This window comes from Bison bison, unplaced genomic scaffold, assembly GCF_000754665.1.
Source record: "Bison bison bison isolate TAMUID 2011002044 unplaced genomic scaffold, Bison_UMD1.0 scf7180017864383, whole genome shotgun sequence".
Classification (NCBI taxonomy): domain Eukaryota; kingdom Metazoa; phylum Chordata; class Mammalia; order Artiodactyla; family Bovidae; genus Bison; species Bison bison.
Genome location: NW_011494955.1, coordinates 2543559 through 2561426, shown reverse-complemented (window position 1 = coordinate 2561426; position 17868 = coordinate 2543559). Strand labels below are relative to the sequence as shown.

Sequence of the window (17868 nt, the reverse complement as noted above, 5' to 3'; positions counted from 1 at the left end):
CTGGTGAAGCCATGTCCTCTGCCCTCAGCCGGGGTGCTCAGGATGCCCTGAACCCTGAGGATGAGGTAGACGAGTTCCTGGGCCGGGCCATTGATGCCCGCAGCATTGATCAGCTGCGCAAGGACCATGTGCGCCGGTTCCTGCTCACCTTCCAGAGAGAGGATCTTGAAAAGAAGGTTTGGGGGATGCAAGGGCAGGAGGAGGAGGTCCCGGCAGGGTGGTCTGAGCACAAGTGAGGGAACAGGAGAAGTTTCTGGGGAGCGAGGGGGTGACCACAGGGCACTGTGGGGATTCACCTCAGCTGGGCCAACTGGCAACACGCGGCCTTCCGAGGGCAGTGGCAGTGCCCAGCTCAGTCTCCTCTCCCTCAGTACTCACGCAAGGTGGACCCCCGCTTTGGAGCCTACGTGGCCTGTGCCCTGCTGGTCTTCTGCTTCATCTGCTTCATCCAGCTTGTTGTCTTCCCACGGTGAGAGCTCTGCCCCTCCTTGCTGGGCTTCTCTTCCCTCTACCACTTCCCAGGCCCTTCTAAAACACTCTTGCAAGCACACAGTCCTGGGGCCTGCCCCCTGCCTGCCCAGGGAGTGGGAAAGGACCCCCAGATCTCCCAGAGTAACATCTTCCCTGGCCCTCTTCCGCCCAGCTCAGCTCTGATGCTTGGGATCCACGCCAGTATCTTCCTGCTGTTACTGGTCACCGTGCTGACTTGTGCCGTGTACTCCTGTGGCTCTGTACGTGGGGGACCTTCCAGGGCTGGTTGGGGAGGCCAGACTGGGAGTAGGGAGGGAGGAGAAGGCGAGGCCTCTGCCACTAGGCTGGCCCTGGGTGGCCTTAACCGTTGGGTGACGTGGTCTGTCTCTGTCTCCTGCCTCCTGACAGCTGTTCCCTGAGGCCCTGCAACGTGTATCTCGCAGTATCGTCCGCTCGAGGGCACATAGCACCGCAGTTGGCATCTTTTCTGTCCTGCTTGTGTTCACCTCCGCCGTTGCCAGCATGGTAAAGGTCCAGGGAGAATTCTCCTGCTCCTCCTCTGTGCCAAGCACTGTTCTGGGCGCTGGGGCTACAAAGAGGAATGAGACACATTTCCTCCCCAAAGCAGGAGTGAGGTTAACCCCTGTCCTCCTGGCTTGTTCCCTTTGCCTCTTGTTATCCCTCAGTGAGAACTTGGGCCTCTGGCATATAAGGTACTTGGGCATGGCCCTGGTAACTCCTCCCCTCCTCAGTTACCCTAATATATACTTCTTCTCCCCCTGTTTTTGCAGTTCACCTGTAACCACACCCCCTTACGAACTTGCGCAGCCCGGATGCTGAATTTAACCCCTGCTGACATTACCGCCTGCCACCTGCAGCAGCTCAATTACTCTCTGGGCCTGGATGCTCCCCTGTGTGAGGGCACCGCACCCACCTGCAGCTTCCCTGAGGTGTCCAGGCAGTGGTCAGGCGGGGTGGGGGGGTCCTGATCAGTACCAGTTCTTGACCTTTCTGTGCCAGGCTTGGTGGTGGGCACTGGGGACCCAGGATCTCACCAGAGTCTCCAACTCCAGGAGCAGCCCTGGCGTGGTGTGGTGTTGGGGTGTGTGGAGGGAGAAGGCGGCTTGGGTTTGAGGTGGTCGAGGGGGGCTCAGGTCAGGTGACGGCGTGCCTCGTGCTCTGCCCTCACCCAGACTTCCTCTGCCTTCGCTCCGCAGTACTTCATTGGGAACGTGTTGCTGAGTCTCTTGGCCAGCTCTGTCTTCCTGCACATCAGTAGTATCGGGAAGTTGGCCATGATCTTTGTCCTGGGGCTCGTTTATCTGGTGCTGCTTCTGCTGGGTCCCCCAGCCACCATCTTTGACAACTATGACCTCCTGCTGGGCGTCCATGGCTTGTGAGTTTATCTTCAACCCCTTTAATCTCCCAGGAGCCTCATGACCCTGCTAGGTCGTTGAGAGACCTTTGTACCCTGGCATGCTACCACTCATCCCTCACATGCGGGGAAAGGAGGTAGCACCTGACCCCCAACAGTCTCCTCAAGGAAACCCCAGACCTGGGAAACCCCTTTGTCTTTAGGCTAGACATTAAAAATAAAAACTCCCTCTTGCATTTGTGTGTTGCTTTCATATCCACTCTTAACTACTTGTAGGTCACATAGCTGCTTGGGGTAGAGCCCCGGCTAGGAAAGGAACCAAAACTCGGGCTCCTGCTTCAGGGCTCTGCCTGGGACAACACTGGCTTTTCCTCTGTAAAAGCCCACACCTTATATGGCAGAAACATATGGTGTGGTAGAAAAAGCCTCTGCAGCCTGCTGAGTTGGAATCCCTACTCTGCCACTTATTAGCTGTGTGACCTTAGATCGGTGAGTTAACTTCTCCGAGCCTCAGTTTCCTCATCTGTAAAATGACAGTGCCATCTATATCACAGGGTAGCTGTAAAGATTATAGTAACTGACATTTATCGAAGACTTGCTGATGCCAAGCACTGTGCTAAGTCTTTTTTTTTAATTAAAAGCATTTTTTAAGAATTTAGACTGTGCTGTGTCTTTATTGTGCTACTTGGGCTTTCTATAGCTGTGGATTTGCTAAGCCTTTTGCTCACATTGTTTAGATCTGATCACTCTTGTATTGATGAGGAAACTGAGGCTTACAGAGTTAAACAGCCAGGTCACATAGTTGGTGGGTAGAGGAGCCAGGAGTGGAATCTCTGCTCTTAATATAAGCAAATGCCTTGGCCTGGTCCCTGATCTGTGGTGCTCAGTAAATGCAGTTTCTGTCTCCTCTTCCGTGCCCTGACCTGGCGACCCAGAAAGAACCAATGACTTTGTCTCTTCTATCTTCTTGCCAGGGCTTCTTCCAATGAGACCTTTGATGGGCTGGACTGGTGAGTGAGGGCTCCAGGGCAGCAAAGGGCTGGGCTGCCAGACGCCTCTTTCAGCCACTGAGCCCGCCTCTGCTTCCCTCAGCCCAGCGGCCGGGAGGGTGGCACTCAAATACATGACCCCCGTGATTCTGCTGGTGTTTGCACTGGCGCTGTACCTGCATGCCCAGCAGGTGGAGTCCACCGCCCGCCTGGACTTCCTCTGGAAGCTGCAGGTGACAGGGAAGGCCTCTGGGGTGGGTGGGTGGTTCCTGGGGGCGGAGCCTGGGCCATGTCAGGCATCTCTTAGGTTGGTCAAGGTTTAGCCTGCCCTGAGCCCACCCTGGCTCCATGCTTTTTCCCTGTGCCCACCCCCATCCCCCGCCTCATTCTGTCCCTGCCCCCTTGGCCCCTCTGCCTGTTCTTTGGCCTCATCTCTCCCTGGTTTTCTTCTCCCATGCGGTTCCCTTAGATACCCTTCTCCAGGTGTTGGCTGCTGTACCCACGCCTTGTGGATGTTGGGCAGTGGGTGATGGGTGTGGTGTCCACAGGCAACAGGGGAGAAGGAAGAGATGGAGGAGCTCCAGGCCTACAACCGGCGGCTGCTACATAACATTCTGCCCAAGGACGTGGCCGCCCACTTCCTGGCCCGGGAGCGCCGGAACGACGAGCTCTACTATCAGTCCTGTGAATGTGTGGCCGTCATGTTTGCCTCCATTGCCAACTTCTCTGAGTTCTACGTGGAGCTGGAGGCCAACAACGAGGGTGTTGAGTGCCTGCGACTGCTCAATGAGATCATTGCTGATTTCGATGAGGTACTTGTCCCTTAGGTTGGTGCTGGCAGAGGGTGGGGGAATGTGGGGACCAGAGAAGTGGGAGAACTTTGGATAAGAAGGCAAGGATTGGAGGGGCTCATCTGATGAGACCCAGAGATGTGAAGGGCAGGAGTAAAGGTAGGCACAGTGGAGTTGGGGACAGATATGAGTGTGTCACAGGCAGCAGGGTCAGCTCCAGTGGGGCAGGGTCATTGTTACTGGGGAGCAAAGGAGGATGTGAAGATCTGTGGAGGGGCCAGTAGAGTTAGCAAGTGGATGTCATTGAAGAAGGAGCTGGTAATCTGTAGACTACGGCCTCATGAGGCCAAGTAATCAAGATGATCCCCTGAATAGAGAAAATGGAAGTAAAATACGAGAAAGCATCCTGAATATCCAGGTCAGGTCTGGAGAGAAGGCACTTCCTCAGTCTGGGACTCTTTCCCCCAAAGTGAGGGCTGGAATCATTAATGCCTGATATCCCTTCTGTGGTTCTGGGTTCTGTAGCGGGCTGTCAAAGTTGTCCTGGAGTTGTGTGCTCAAGTTCCTGCTTGGGTTTTGACGGCTGCCTAGTAAGGGAGACGTTTTCCGGGTTCCTAGCCCAGCACCAAGAGCAGTAGTTGGAAGCGGGGCTCACTTACTGGAGGAAAGTATTGAGACAGGGAAGTGGGGCAGGGGGCCAGAGCATGGGCAGGAAGGAGCCCTGGGGCAGGCCTGGGTCTGGCCTTTCTGCCTTGACAGCCAGGTCCCCCTGTGCTGTCCAGATCATCAGTGAGGAGCGCTTCCGGCAGCTGGAGAAGATCAAGACAATTGGTAGCACCTACATGGCTGCCTCTGGGCTGAACGCCAGCACCTATGATCAGGTGGGCCGCTCCCACATCACTGCCCTCGCCGACTATGCCATGCGGCTCATGGAGCAGATGAAGCACATCAATGAGCACTCCTTCAACAATTTCCAGATGAAGATCGGTAAGAAGGCCTGGATCATGGCACGTTTTCCCAGGGCTGTTTTTGGGGTGAAGCTGAGGCAGCAGGCTGGGGATGGTGTATCAGGAGTCCTGTGGGGGTTTCCTTTTCTCCTGCTCCCTATATCATCTGATGTTAAGAATAGATACCATTTATTAAGGGCCTCCTATGTGCTAAGCATTGTCTCAGATTTTTTTTTTTTAAACATATATCAATTCTCACATTATTATCCCCTTTTACAGAAAAGAGTTAGATTTTCAGAATGGGTAGATAACTCAGCCAAGGTCACACAACTAGTTATGGCTGAACTGGGATTCAAGACCAGGTTTATGTAGATACCAGTACCTATGTCCCCATCTGTGGCTGGTCTGATAAGAGGAACTTGCTCCCAGATGAGCCGGTGGATGGGAGTTGTTAATAGCGTGGGTTCTCGAGTCAGAATGTCTGGTTTGAATTCTGGCTCTTCCGCTTATGGGCTTATTTAGCAAGTCACCTAACTTCTGTAAGCTTCAGGTACCTTTTCTATAAAATGGGGATGATGAGCCCTACCTTGTAGGGCTGTTGAGAGGCTGAGATAGTATAGAATGCTTATAGAGCGGTTGGCACAGCATGAACCTTTGTTGGATTAGCTGCTGTTTTGGCATAGCCCTTCTGACTCAGGGGAGCTCCTTGGCATTCTTTACAACCAGGAGACTTGTCCCTTTTCCATTCTTCTCTGGGTCCTTCTAAAGGTGCCAGGAGGTGGTGCCTCCCTGGGCTGACTGGGGAACATCCACTGCTCTCAATTTCTTACTTTTACCCACCCCAGGACTGAACATGGGCCCAGTTGTGGCAGGCGTCATTGGGGCTCGGAAGCCACAGTATGACATCTGGGGGAACACAGTGAATGTCTCGAGTCGAATGGACAGCACTGGGGTCCCCGACCGAATCCAGGTGAGGGGGTTGTAAGCGGAAGCTGGGGGGGGTCTGGTGTGGGGAGCTTCCACAGGGCCCCCTCTGCAGTCAGCCAGGACAGGGGTAGGGTGGCGATATTCTGTGTTTGGTGGAGGGGGTTATGCGGGCAGATAGTAGCATGACCAGAGAACCCCTGGGACCCTGCAAATGCAGCAGGAAGGATCCTGGCCTAAGCAGGTTCCCCCCCCCCCGCCCCCCCAGGTGACCACGGACCTGTACCAGGTTCTAGCGGCCAAGGGCTACCAGCTGGAATGTCGAGGGGTGGTCAAGGTGAAGGGCAAGGGGGAGATGACCACCTACTTCCTCAATGGGGGCCCCAGGAGTTAGCAGGGCCCAGCTACAGATCAACTGAAAGGACCAAGGTGGGCATTTGTGTGGACTCTGGGCTCGCTGGGGGAAGCTGTGGCAGGGGGCACTGAGCCTCCAGACCCTGCTGATCACAAAGGGAACACCCCAGCAGGCTGTGTTCAACTACGTCCTCAGGCTGGTGAACGAGGGGATACCAAGAGGATTATGCAAGTAACTTTTTAAAACTAGGGTAGGGTTGTTTTCCCTCCTTTCTTCCAGCTTTTGGGAGCAGGGGAGGGGGCAGCAGCAAAGGTGGGGGGATCCTTCCTACCTGAGAGATTAAAATGGCAGCTTGTCACACCTCCCCTTTCCCTGTCCGTCTGGGCAACCGGCTCAGGGCTGGGCCCTTCCTTTCCCTTTTTCCTGGGAATCTTTTGTACAAAGACTGGGGCAGGCTTGAAGAGTGCCTGTTCCACGCTTGCCTTTGCTGTGCCTGCATCCCCAGCATGGGTCCTGGGCCCTCCCCACCCGGTCAGGTCTCCCTCAGGGACACAGGGCCAAGGAGGGAGAGGCTCGGGAGACCCAGCTCTGTCCATATTTCAGGGGAACGTTTCCATTTGCCAAATCCTAGTCCCACGATCTGTCCCCAAAGGGGAACAAAGGGACTTCTGACAGCTCAGATTAGCCCCAGTTCCTGCACAGCTCCAGGGAGAGGGGCATCTGGTCTCATTGGTACTGTGAAAACACCCAGGAGGGAGCAGGAATGTGCATGAGGGCATTAGAAGACTGGAAGGTGGATGTTCGCCTGCAGGTGCCAAAGAGAGCAGGCCAGCCAGGGATGGGGGTGGTGCCAGACTCCGAAGGTCAGGATCAGGCCGCTCTGCCCCCGCGCACTCTTGCTGTCTGCTGCAAGGGACACAGAGCGTCTCTACCCCTTCTGTTGCCAAATAGAACAGGGCCAGGGCCTGGAGGAAGACGACCCTGATCCTAGACCCGTCCTCCCAGACCTGGCACTGGGGAGGGCCTGTGTGTCTGTGTACTGTGTGTGCACGGTGGTCTGTGTGTGTGTCTGTTTTCCAGGTCTGTGTGTCCTTGCGCTCCTGCTCCTTGACTCTCCACCCTGGGTTGCCTCTTTCCTGTGGGCTTCTGTCTTCTGGGAATTAAGGCAGGATGTCTGATTTCAAGGGATGGAGACAGATGCCCAGTTTGCACAGGAGTGGGATGGGGTGTGGTAACAAAAGGAGGGTGACTGGGGAGAGGACTTTTGTGCCAAATCCCTAATTGCCTCGTGGGGACCACGTGTGCAGCATGACACTCTCTCTGCTAGGGCAGGGACCCAAGCGCCTGCTGGAGCCCCCGTGCTCCTTGCACTTGAACTCTATGGGGTTTGGTGGGCAGAGGCTCAGGAGTCCCCTGGATTTCCCCAGCTGGTATCCTGGGACGTGGTAAGCCTTGGGGCTGGGGTAGCATGGGATCCCCCGAGGACCCAGATTCTGGTACTAGGGGCAAGGGGAGGGGAACCCGGACCTCAGCCGTCCCCAGTCTACAGCCTGAGCCCAGTGTGCTCCAGGCTCCCCAGTCCCCATGAAGCCTGCGGGGGCTGGCAGGAGGGTTAGGAGGGCTGGGCCTTCGATTCCCTTCCTGTCCGCGCCTGCCTTTCACCCGCTTCCCTGCAGCCTTGCCTCTGGCCTGAATGAGTCGGTGCTTTGGTTTCTCTGTACCTGTTTAAGCTGAGGCATTGGCCACAGTTTTGCTTGAAGATCGCTTTGTCTCAGAGGTGTTAGAAGCAGAGGGGAGAGGGTCCCAGAGTTGCTGACTTTGGGGACTGGAAGGGGCAGGTGGTACTCTTGCCCTTCCTCATGCCCTTTCTGACTCTAGTTCCTTGCAGACATTGTTTCTGGCTCGTACTGACTGCTCTGGGGGATCTTCATGTATCAGCCAAGTGGGCCATCAGTCACTTCATTAGCCAAGGCAGGAGAAGAGAAAAGACTAGGTGGTCCAGATGAAGTCAGCTCCCCTTCCCTCAGCCACAGCCCTGGACAGGAAGGTTCTGCATGGGGTCCTGGGGTGGGGATGAGGCTGTAAGGAGACCAGAGTGGAAGACCGCTTCCCTTACAGCGAAAGTGAGTGACTTGTGTCTGCTTCTTGCCAGTGGAGGGGTCTGTCTGCACCCTGGCTCCCTGCACCACAGTGCCAGCCATGCATTTCCCCTGGGTTGATATTGCCCCCTTCCTTGCCAGTTGGTGGGGGAGTCAGTGGATGGGAGGCCCATGGACTTTGGTTTTATAATGTAACCAGCGTGGGGCGGGGGGAAGGTGGCATACCATTGTATTTCAGTGAAATATTTAATATATTTAAATATCAATAAAAATCAAACTTTGTAAAATTCCCTGTTCTCTGCAGCTGTTCTGGGCCCTGGGTTGGGTCTGAAGTGGCAGAGCCTGGTGGAGGGCAGTCCCCTGCCGGGGTTCTGTAGACCTCTCTCATCTGCTAAGATGAAGCTGCAGTGTGCAGAGAACGTGACCACTCTGAGGCCTGGCAGCATTTGTTACTCTAACTCCTGCCATGCATGAGCTCAGGAACCCTTGTAGTGGTCTGTCCTGGCCCCTCCCAAACTAAGCACCAAGCTCTGACTCCTTCAGGAATCTCTCACAATCCTGATCTCACAGGAATTGGGGAATAATTTCCCACTCCCTCATTTCCTGTGTACACAAGTTACTTCTAGATCAGTCTGTTTATTGCACTTTCTCAGTCCCCTCTTCCCATTAGTCAGCCACTGGAACCAGGATCCCACCCTCTTCACCGCTCCATCTGCAGTACTATCTTGTTCTTCTGCAAACACGTCCTGCTCAATACAGACTGAAGTTTCTGTCATTGAGAATAGAGTGATCCATAAACCTGGAAAAGAAACAGCCTCAGATTCAGCCACGTTAGGCTGGACTGGGGGTGGGGGGGCACTTAAACCTTGAATGGGCAGGGGTAGTGATGAAGAAGTGGAGCTGCTGCCAATGGGTGGTGCTTAGAGGGGTGGGAGGTGGCAGCGAAGGGAGCAGAAACATTCCAGGCCTCCCACAGGAATGCTGTAGATTCTTGAGTCTGTTCAGAAGTCATAGCCATAAGGTGAAACACAAAGACACGGATAAATCTTTAGCTCCTTTGAATAGCCACTACTGCCCAGATTCTGGGGCCAGTTTTCCCTGGTCCAAATAGGAGCAAATAGGTTTTGATCCAAATAGGACCAAAACCTCCTATTCCATTTTCCAACTCTGAATAGAATGGAAAATATCTCCAGGATTTAAGTGATCTCCCCACCCTTACCCCTCCCAACCTAACCTGGTCATTGCGCTTTTGATGAGGCAGTGGCGGGGGTTCTGGATCCATGGCATGGTCTCTTCTGGGCGCGCTCCTGCAGCGTTGGACCGCCAGAAGCTGAAGTTCTGAGCATCAGTCAGGGGGACCCTGAAGACCTGATTAGGGACTGAATGGTTGGGCAGGTTATTAGATTTCTTAGAGTTGGGTGCCCCGTTTTGTGCCTCAGGGCACCACAAGCCCAACCTAGCAACTAGGCTTGACCAGACGCCGAGAAGTCCTGGAAATGTAGTCACCACACCCAGCTCCACTTCTGGATGTCAGCATCTTACACCCTTCATGGTCAGTGGAATCAGTCTTGGTTCTTCCTGTGTTTGCCACAAGTCAGTCTCCAAGAGCGCTTTCCCCAGGTGCTAAGGTGGTGCCAAAACAAGTGGTCCACCTACTTGGTTTCTTTTCTGTTTGGCCGTGCCACATGGTTGTGGGATCTTAGTTCCCCAACCAGGGATTGAACCCAGGTCCTCAGCAATAAGAGTGCAGAATCCTAACCACACAACTCACTTGGAAAATGTGCAAGATGGATCTACTGGTTCTTCCTCCCCTCCCCCTTTGGTTATTTCAGGAAATTCTTTGAAATTTAGCAGTGATACTGCCTTATATTTAGGTATTGCTAACATATAATTTATCAAGTGAAAGTGAAGTCGCTCAGTCCTGTCTGACTCTTTTCAACCCCATGGACTGTAGCCTACCAGGCTCCTCCATTCATGGAATTTTCCAGGCAAGAATACTGGAATGGATTGCCATTTCCTTCTCCAGGAGATCTTCCCTACCCAGGGATTGAATCCGGGTCTCCCACATTGTAGGCAGACGCTTTACCGTCTGAGCCACTAGGGAAGTCCTAGAATTTATCCAGTACCTGTTAAATTCTAAATTTTGTATTAGATATTTAAAAAATTTTGAATATCAGACTTACCTAGATTTTTTTTTTTTTTGGATTTTCACTCTTAATTTATTGTATAAATCTAATTATATTATACCAGTGTATAAAATTTGTATATGTTTTAAAACTTAGAATTATAGCCTAATATTCTGGCTATCTAGTCTTTATTATTAAAAAAAAAAAAAACCCTACTGTACTATTGGGGCCTTCCAGGTGGCTTAACGGCAAAGAATCTGCCTGCCAATGCAGGAGACTCGGGTTTGATTCCTGGGTTGGGAAGCCCCTCTGAGGAAGGAAGTGGCAATGCACTCCGGTATTCTTGCCTGGGAAATCTCATGGATAGAGGAGCCTGGGGGGCTACATACAGTCCATGGGGTTGCAAAAAGTCCAATAGGATTAAGCAAAAAAAAAAACCAAACCACACTTCCACTTTTCACTGTTACAACTAGGCTATTAACATATTGATACAGTTCTGTCACCACAGGATCCCAGAGTTGCCCTTTTATAGTCACATACTCCTCCCCCGACTCCTTGGTAATTAGTAATGTGTTCTTCAGTTCTGTTATTTTGTCAGTTTAAGAATGTTGTATAAATGGCATCATACAGGGGACTGGCTTTCTTTCCATAGTAGAATTTCCTGGAGATTCCTGCAAGTGTCTGCCTATATCAGTAGCTTGTCCTAGGTACTTTTTTAAATGTAAGTTTCTCTTTCACAGAAAACACTAGAGTGTTAATCCAGTTTTCAGATGGTCCAGAGAGGTTAAGTGATCAAAGGATTTTGCCCAAGGTCACACAGCTTGTTTGGAGTTGAAACTCAGTTCAAATTCCAAAGCTTTGATCCTCATAACAATCCTGTAAGATTGGTGGAGTTGGCATTTTCTGCCCTTTTTTTTTTAAATGAATGAGGAAACAAGTTAAAAAAGGATAAGTGACTTATCCACGGTGAGACACTAGAAAGAGACAGAAAGTACTCACAGAGACAGAGCAGAACTCACAAAGTTCTGCTGTCAATTCTGATTCAGTTTTTATCTTATCTTGTTTACCTCACTACTGGAGCCTATTTCTCCCTCTTCTCAGTCTCTTCTTGGCTCTTTCTGACCTCGCTGCCTGCTCTAAAACCAGCCCCCCACCACACCCCAGCCACTTTAGCAACACAGACGCACCTTTTCTGCCCCTAGAATGGTGACAAATCCAAGACACTTACATGTCTTTAACGATACCTTCCGAACAGCTTCGTGGTACTTTGTGTGGCTATTTTGGTGCACAGAATAATTCCCATCTTCTGAGAAAATAGGGGGAAGCCTAGTGGGTACTGGATCCTTCTGGTCTGAAATGAGAGCAGACTTGTTCTGAGTACCTAGCAAATGGGATTATTCGACTTTCTCAGTCTCTGGTCTCCATGCTAACCAGGTACAGGGCAGGGATCCCTCCAAGCCCCTCACAAGCCAAGTGTTGCAGGGTAAGAAGGGGTTCATGGGACACAGTAGTATCAGGAAGAGCATTTTGGGCAGCAGGTATCAAGTGTGTTAGGAGCATTAGAGAGGTCTTAGCTTGCTTTTGGTTTAGAGCTGGTCTGGTGCTGGGTCAAGTGGAGAGGGACAGGGCCAGGAGCTGGAAAGGCAGTATAGAGTGGGATAGTGTAGTCTTAGGTTTAGGAATCTTATCAGATGCAAAATCTGTATCTTCTTATAGTGACTGAAAAGATGAGATTTTCCTTACCCAGTGCTGTGGTCTGAATGTTTGAATTCCCTCCACTCCCCGCCCCCCGCCCCCAACCAAATCCATATGTTGAAAACCTAATGCCGAAGGTAATAGCATTTGGAGGCGGGGCTCTTGGGGTGTGATTCATGAGATGAATCCCCCATGAATGGAACAAGTGCCCTTATAAAAAGAGGTCTGAGAGAGCTTCCTGGCCCCGTCTGCCATGTGAGGGAACAACAGGAAGTCTGCAACCTGGAAGAGAGCCCTCACCTGGCTTCCTGATCCTGGACTGCCAGCCTCCTCTGAGAAATAAATCTCTGTTGTTTATAAGCCACCCAGTCTATGGTATTTTGTTACAGGAACCTGCATGGACTAAGATACCCAGCCTCTCTTATAGCAAGGCCAAGGGCCAAGAGTTTTGGCTAGGCCAATCAACATGTCTTCTTCAGATTTTGAATCAAAGATTGGGGTTGCAAAGAAGCTGGGACCATGTGAAGCCTTTTTCTGTTGATGGAGGTTGGGGCAGTGAAGCTGCCTCTTGTCTCCAGCAGCATTGTCTGGGGCCCAGTGTCCTCAGCGCCAGCAGTGTCCACCACAGCACTGAATGCACTGGTGTCTCTGCACAGCCAGGTCTATGGCATGATTGTGAACCTTGTTCCTGGTTACTATCTGCCAAACTTGGTTCTCTGTCCCTTCTACAGTTTTTCTGTGCCTCCTAATATTTTTTAAACAACTACTTCAAGGACTTGCCTGGTGGTCTAGTGGTTAAAAATTTGCCTTGCAATGCAGGGGGCTTGGGTTTGATCCCTGGTCAGGGAACTAAGTCCCACACGCCACAGAGCACCTGAGCCCATGTACCACAACTAGAGGGTCTGTGGGCTGCAGTGAAAGATCTCACATGTTGCAACTAAGACCTGAAACACCTGAATAATTATTTTTTAAAATAAAAAATTACTTATTGTATAACACACACACAAAAAGTTATATATATATAATTTATACAACTTAATGAGTTTGGAGATAAGTATACACCTGTGAAACCATCACTAAAATCTATGCCACAAACATATCTGTCTCCTCCAAAAACTTCCTCTCACCTTTATTATTATTTTGTAACAAGAACATCTAACATAAACTCTTGTCTCTTTGCAGAGTTAAACTTCCTCTCACCTTCTTTATTATTATTTTGTAACAAGAACATCTAACATAAACTCTCGTCTCTTTGCAGAGTTAAACTTCCTCTCACCTTCTTTATTGTTTTGTAACAAGAACATCTAACATGAACTCTAGTCTCTTTGCAGAGTTTTAGTATATAGTATAGTATTTACTATGCTGTACAGTAGATCTCTAGGATTTATTCTTCTTGCATAGCTGAAACTTTGTACCCTTTGATTATTGCCCTCCTGTTTTTTCCTCCCCTGAGCCTCTGGAAAACACTATTGTATTCTTTGGTTCTATTGAGTTTAATTATTTTAGATTCCTCATATAAGTGGTATCGTGTAATATGTGTCTTCTGTCTGGCTTATTTCACTTGGCATATCTTCCAGGTTCATCCATGTTGTTGCAAATGCCAGGATTTCCCTAGGTTTTTTTTTAAGGCCAACTAATATTCCATTGTATGCATTTACCACATTAAAAAAATCCATCCAAGCCCTAATGGACATTTCTGTTACTTCCATGTCTTGGATAGTGTGCATAATGCTGCAACAAATATGAAAGTGCAGATATCCCTTTGAGATCATGATTTCAATTTCTTTGGAGATATATATACCAGAAGTGAGATTGCTGGATCATATGGTAGTTCTATTTTAATTTCTTGAGAAATTGCCCTGTTTTCTACAGTGGCTGTATCCATTTGCTTACCTACCACAATGCATGTGGGTTCCCTTTTCTTCTCACCAATGCTGTTAACTTTTGTGGATTTTGTTTTTTATTATACCCACTTTAAGAGGTGTGAGGTGATATATCATTGTGGTTTTAATTTGCATTTCCCTAATGATTAGATGTTGAGCATCTTTTCATATACCTGTTGGCCATTTGTGTGTCTTCTTTGGAGAAGTCTATTCAGATCCTCTGCCCATTTAATTGGATTTTCTTTATTTTTTGCTGTTGAGTTATAGGAATTCATTATGTGTTTTGGTTATTAACCCTTTATCATATATATGGTTTTCAAGTATTTTCTCCCATACTGTAGGTTGTCTTTTCAATTTGTTTCTTTTGCCATATGGAAGCTTTTAAGTTTGGTGTAATCTCACCACCATCTTTAAAAAAAATTCATGTTCTGCTTAAATAGGCTAGATTTGGCTTGCATCTCAGAACTGAGCTTGTCGTGAACTGGATCAAAGTTTGCCATTCTCTCTGGAAATCGTTTGTTGAGATTGCTGCCTCATCTTGGGTGGGTGGTGGGGATGCCCGCTGTTCTGTAGTTCTTCCGCAGTTCCTGCTTTCCCCTTTATTCTGCTTGGCCCCACACGTTCATCATCTCTGTCCCTCCACCCTCCCTTTTGCCCTCCCATGGACATCCTTAACATTCTCTGCGACAGTGACACCACCAGAGTGGGGCAAAGTTTGAGTCCCCTCCATTGACAGTTGAGGGCCGGGACAGGTGGAACCCTGGACTGAACCAGGGGTTGGCTTTGTACTTCATCGCAGGTTACATTTCCTAGAAACAGTGTCATCTGAGTTTGGTTGTTTGACTTTGGGCTAAGTGAGGGTGGCGGAATGTCCATGGCCAAGTAAGCAGACCGAGGAAGAGCAAGAGCATATTCCTAGTGAGCAATGGGACCTGGACTGCAGGTAAGTACTAACTAGGGTGCAGGTGACAGTGGGAACTCTTTCTCTGGTCCTGAGGCCTCAGGCTGATTGTTCTTTAAAGTATAGCTATATGAGTATTATCAGATGACTGTTATGTCAGTTTCTGAGTAGTAGGTGCCCAGCTTCCTGTATGGGTTACCATGTGCTTGGAGGTATCTTAGACAGTATCACCCACTTGGATGCCTTCTTCTTGAATCAAGCACCAGTTGGCCTACTCCTCGGATCAGTATTTGGCAAGCTGGAAGATATTTTTGGTAACCCATAACTTTGCCAAGTTTTGGAAGCCATCTGAGGTGAAGGGTGGTGAGGGGTAGGTAAGAATCATGTCACAGCTACTGTGAAAGGGCATGTTCTGGATAGCGTGATGCAATGAACTCTTTATAAGCAAATTCCACTGTGGCAAGGGAGAAAATTTCATCATTTTTTTGGCAGATGGTATAAGAGAGGTTCTTCATCCACTTGGTTAATACTATACTGCATATGGTTTTTTGTGGTAAATAGATAGGAAGGGCCCTGACAGCTGCTTCTAGAACCAGGCCATAGGTTAGGAATTGCCAGATGACCAGATTTAATGCTTTGAATGGACTGTGAAGGATATATGGGATAATGCAAAAATAGTTGGCTGGATCTTCTACTTTTCCAAATATATGTTGTAGATTTCTCAGTAGTATAAGGGCCCCTAAGAAGGTCACAAAATCTTAGTTTCCCACTGCTTTGCCCACTGTTTCTGTTAGTTGGAACTGGGGCTGATTGGCCACAATGTTTTCAGGCTGAAAACTCTTTAGAATGGGTCTACCTATGATGGTTCAGATGGTAAAGAATCTTCCTGCGATGCAGGAGACCTGGGTTTAATCCCTGGGTCAGGAAGATCCCCTGGAAAAGGGCGTAGTTACCCACCCCAGTATTCTTGCCTGGAAAATTTCATGGACAGAGGAGCCTGGTGGGCTATAGCCCATGGGGTCACAAAGAGTTGGACGTGACTGAGCGACTAAGCATGTACGCTACCTCAGTGGCTCCCAGAATTCTGAATTTTAGGTTAAGGTATTTGCCTGTCTGTTCCAGATTCTTAGTACATAGTGATGATAATATCTAACAGATATTACTTGAAGTTGGTGTCACTGTAAGCAGAGTAATACCACCCAGACTAGAAATGCATGCAAGATATTTGTAGAACATACTTGTAGAAATGCAAACAACATTTCCAGATGTTGTGGTATTGTACATAAAATATGACTCCTATCTAAGAGGTTATATCAGATACGAGGCAAGTTGACTAGAGTATTAACACAGACTGAAACTGGTTGGAGTATTTTTGGGAGCTATCTTGCACTTAGTCTTTCCTGATATCAGGAAATTGTCAGTGATTTGGGAGAAAGTGAACAAGAACATAAACCCAGGGAACCAGACCAATTCACAGGGCACATTTTACACATGGAGGCAGTGCCTTTACCTCCAAAAATATCTTCCTTAAAGTGGTGCAGTTCTTCAGAATTCTGAACACAGGAAAAGTGTGGGGGGGGGGGGGGGGGGGGGCGGCAGCCATGAGATAAGAGAGAGACAGTGCTGGTTGCAGACTGCTGATATAAAATGGACTGCATGGATCTTCTAGCGATAACAACAATAAGAGCTGATATGCAATGAATGTGCTTGGCACAACTGTAAATACAACGTGGGTACTATTACCTTATTTTATAAATGGAGAAATGGAGGCCCAGAGAAGTTTAGTGATTTGCCAAGATCACATGACTAGCATATGGCCAAGACATGATTTAACCCAGCACTCTGGCTCTACTGCCCATGCTCTTAACCACCACATTAAATTGGCTTCTGAAATATCATCAGGGTTTCCAGGAAAGACCAAGGGCTAAGGAAAAATATGAACTGACAGAACTACCCTCTTAGTGGGCTCTCTTGTGTATAGCTCAATGACGGCCCTGTTAAGGGTGTCTTCTCACCCTAAAGAAGCCTTGTGTTGGGTAAGGGACTTTGTAATGATATTACCTTGTTCCAGAAGCAGATCTCTGACTCCCTGAGCGTCACTTAAATGCAGAACATCATTTCCTATGGCTAGCATCGAGGGAACAGAGAAGACTGGAACCTGGTGGGTCACTCTTCAGTGGATTAGACCAGTCTCAGCGGGGAGAACCGGTAGGGAAAGACCAAGCCCCTGTGAAAAAAGTGGTCTACCTGCTGCAATACAGACACAGGCACCTACCTTGGAGGTGCCCATTCCTGAGGCTTTGGCAGGGTGGTATTACTCTGCTCGCAGTTATACCAACTTCAAGACAACTGCAAGTAATGTCTATTAGATGTTATCTAACTGTGAGTAGCTTGAGTATCTTCTCCCTCTAGTTTCAGGTGGATGAGGATGACGGTCTGTAGCAGCTATGAGATGTATGAGTGTTTCCAAAAATTCACTTCTATAATTTCAGTATGTTTATCCATTTAGAATGGTGGAGGAGCTCAGACTTTGGCCAGTTCACTCTTGGCTGCATTGTGCCGTTCACGCTCCTGTTCTAAAAGCCAGAACTACAGTGCCCTCTGCTGGAGTCTAAGAATGGCATATCCAGCTGTCTTCTCATAGCGGGTCATCAAACAGGCAGCTAGGAGAGGTCAACAGAACTAGGAGACTGAGCAGAGTACTTTCCAGCAAGGGTGGGGAAAACCACCTATGGGATCCCTTTGACAAGATCCAGAAAATGAGAATACAAGTGATACATACTCAGCTTTTACCAAAGATTTACTTTTTCTTTGAAGAGATTCATTTGGAAGTAAGAGCAACTAGGAGGACTCATTATGGAATTCCTCTGGGAGGAGGAATGATAAGGCTGCAGTGGAGGAAGATGGAGTGAGGCCCTTTGGATATGCAGAGCTCAGAGGTCACTGTGTCTGTGGCTGGAGGGCAGTCACTAGAGAGTCTGGCAGGCAGACTCTGTCATTTGTTTCCAATTAAGAACAAGTATGAGCACTCTTTACCGCCAATCCCCATCAGTCTGCCTCTGAGATGCCTGTCAGTGGGCAATGCCCTGAGTGGAGATGTGTGTTGGGATGATGTCTAGCTTGACCTAGGTTTTTCATATAACAAGGCAAGGGAGTTGTCTTAGCAAAGGGCCACATAAGGGAATGTTTCTGAAATTCTAAGACACTTCTGAACCAAGAAAAGAGTCCACATGTGATGCTAAAAGAAGATGGGAGAACAAGATTCAAAGCAACTTGTGAGACAGATTCAGCAAAGGAAAGGACAGATATGTG

General features: G+C 49.1%; 2 protein-coding genes across 2 annotated transcripts in view; one reads left to right on the top strand and one right to left on the bottom strand.

The window, feature by feature from the left end:
- Positions 1 to 8238, top strand: part of ADCY6 (adenylate cyclase 6) — a 21253-nt gene extending 13015 nt beyond the window's left edge. The window contains exons 12-23 of the mRNA XM_010858061.1: positions 29 to 176; positions 372 to 469; positions 644 to 731; positions 880 to 996; positions 1263 to 1421; positions 1689 to 1867; positions 2821 to 2856; positions 2939 to 3068; positions 3384 to 3647; positions 4409 to 4613; positions 5419 to 5543; positions 5766 to 8238. Of these exons, the coding sequence (XP_010856363.1) occupies positions 29 to 176; positions 372 to 469; positions 644 to 731; positions 880 to 996; positions 1263 to 1421; positions 1689 to 1867; positions 2821 to 2856; positions 2939 to 3068; positions 3384 to 3647; positions 4409 to 4613; positions 5419 to 5543; positions 5766 to 5891 (1675 nt within the window). The 3' untranslated portion in view covers positions 5892 to 8238. The remainder of the gene's footprint in view (positions 1 to 28; positions 177 to 371; positions 470 to 643; positions 732 to 879; positions 997 to 1262; positions 1422 to 1688; positions 1868 to 2820; positions 2857 to 2938; positions 3069 to 3383; positions 3648 to 4408; positions 4614 to 5418; positions 5544 to 5765) is intronic.
- A 333-nt stretch (positions 8239 to 8571) lies between these two features.
- LOC105001459 overlaps positions 8572 to 17868 on the bottom strand; it is a 29431-nt gene continuing 20134 nt past the window's right edge. The window contains exons 2-4 of the mRNA XM_010857732.1: positions 11306 to 11428; positions 9186 to 9330; positions 8572 to 8750 (exon numbers count right to left, since the gene is read on the bottom strand). Coding sequence (XP_010856034.1) covers positions 8702 to 8750; positions 9186 to 9330; positions 11306 to 11428 — 317 coding nt within the window. The 3' untranslated portion in view covers positions 8572 to 8701. The remainder of the gene's footprint in view (positions 8751 to 9185; positions 9331 to 11305; positions 11429 to 17868) is intronic.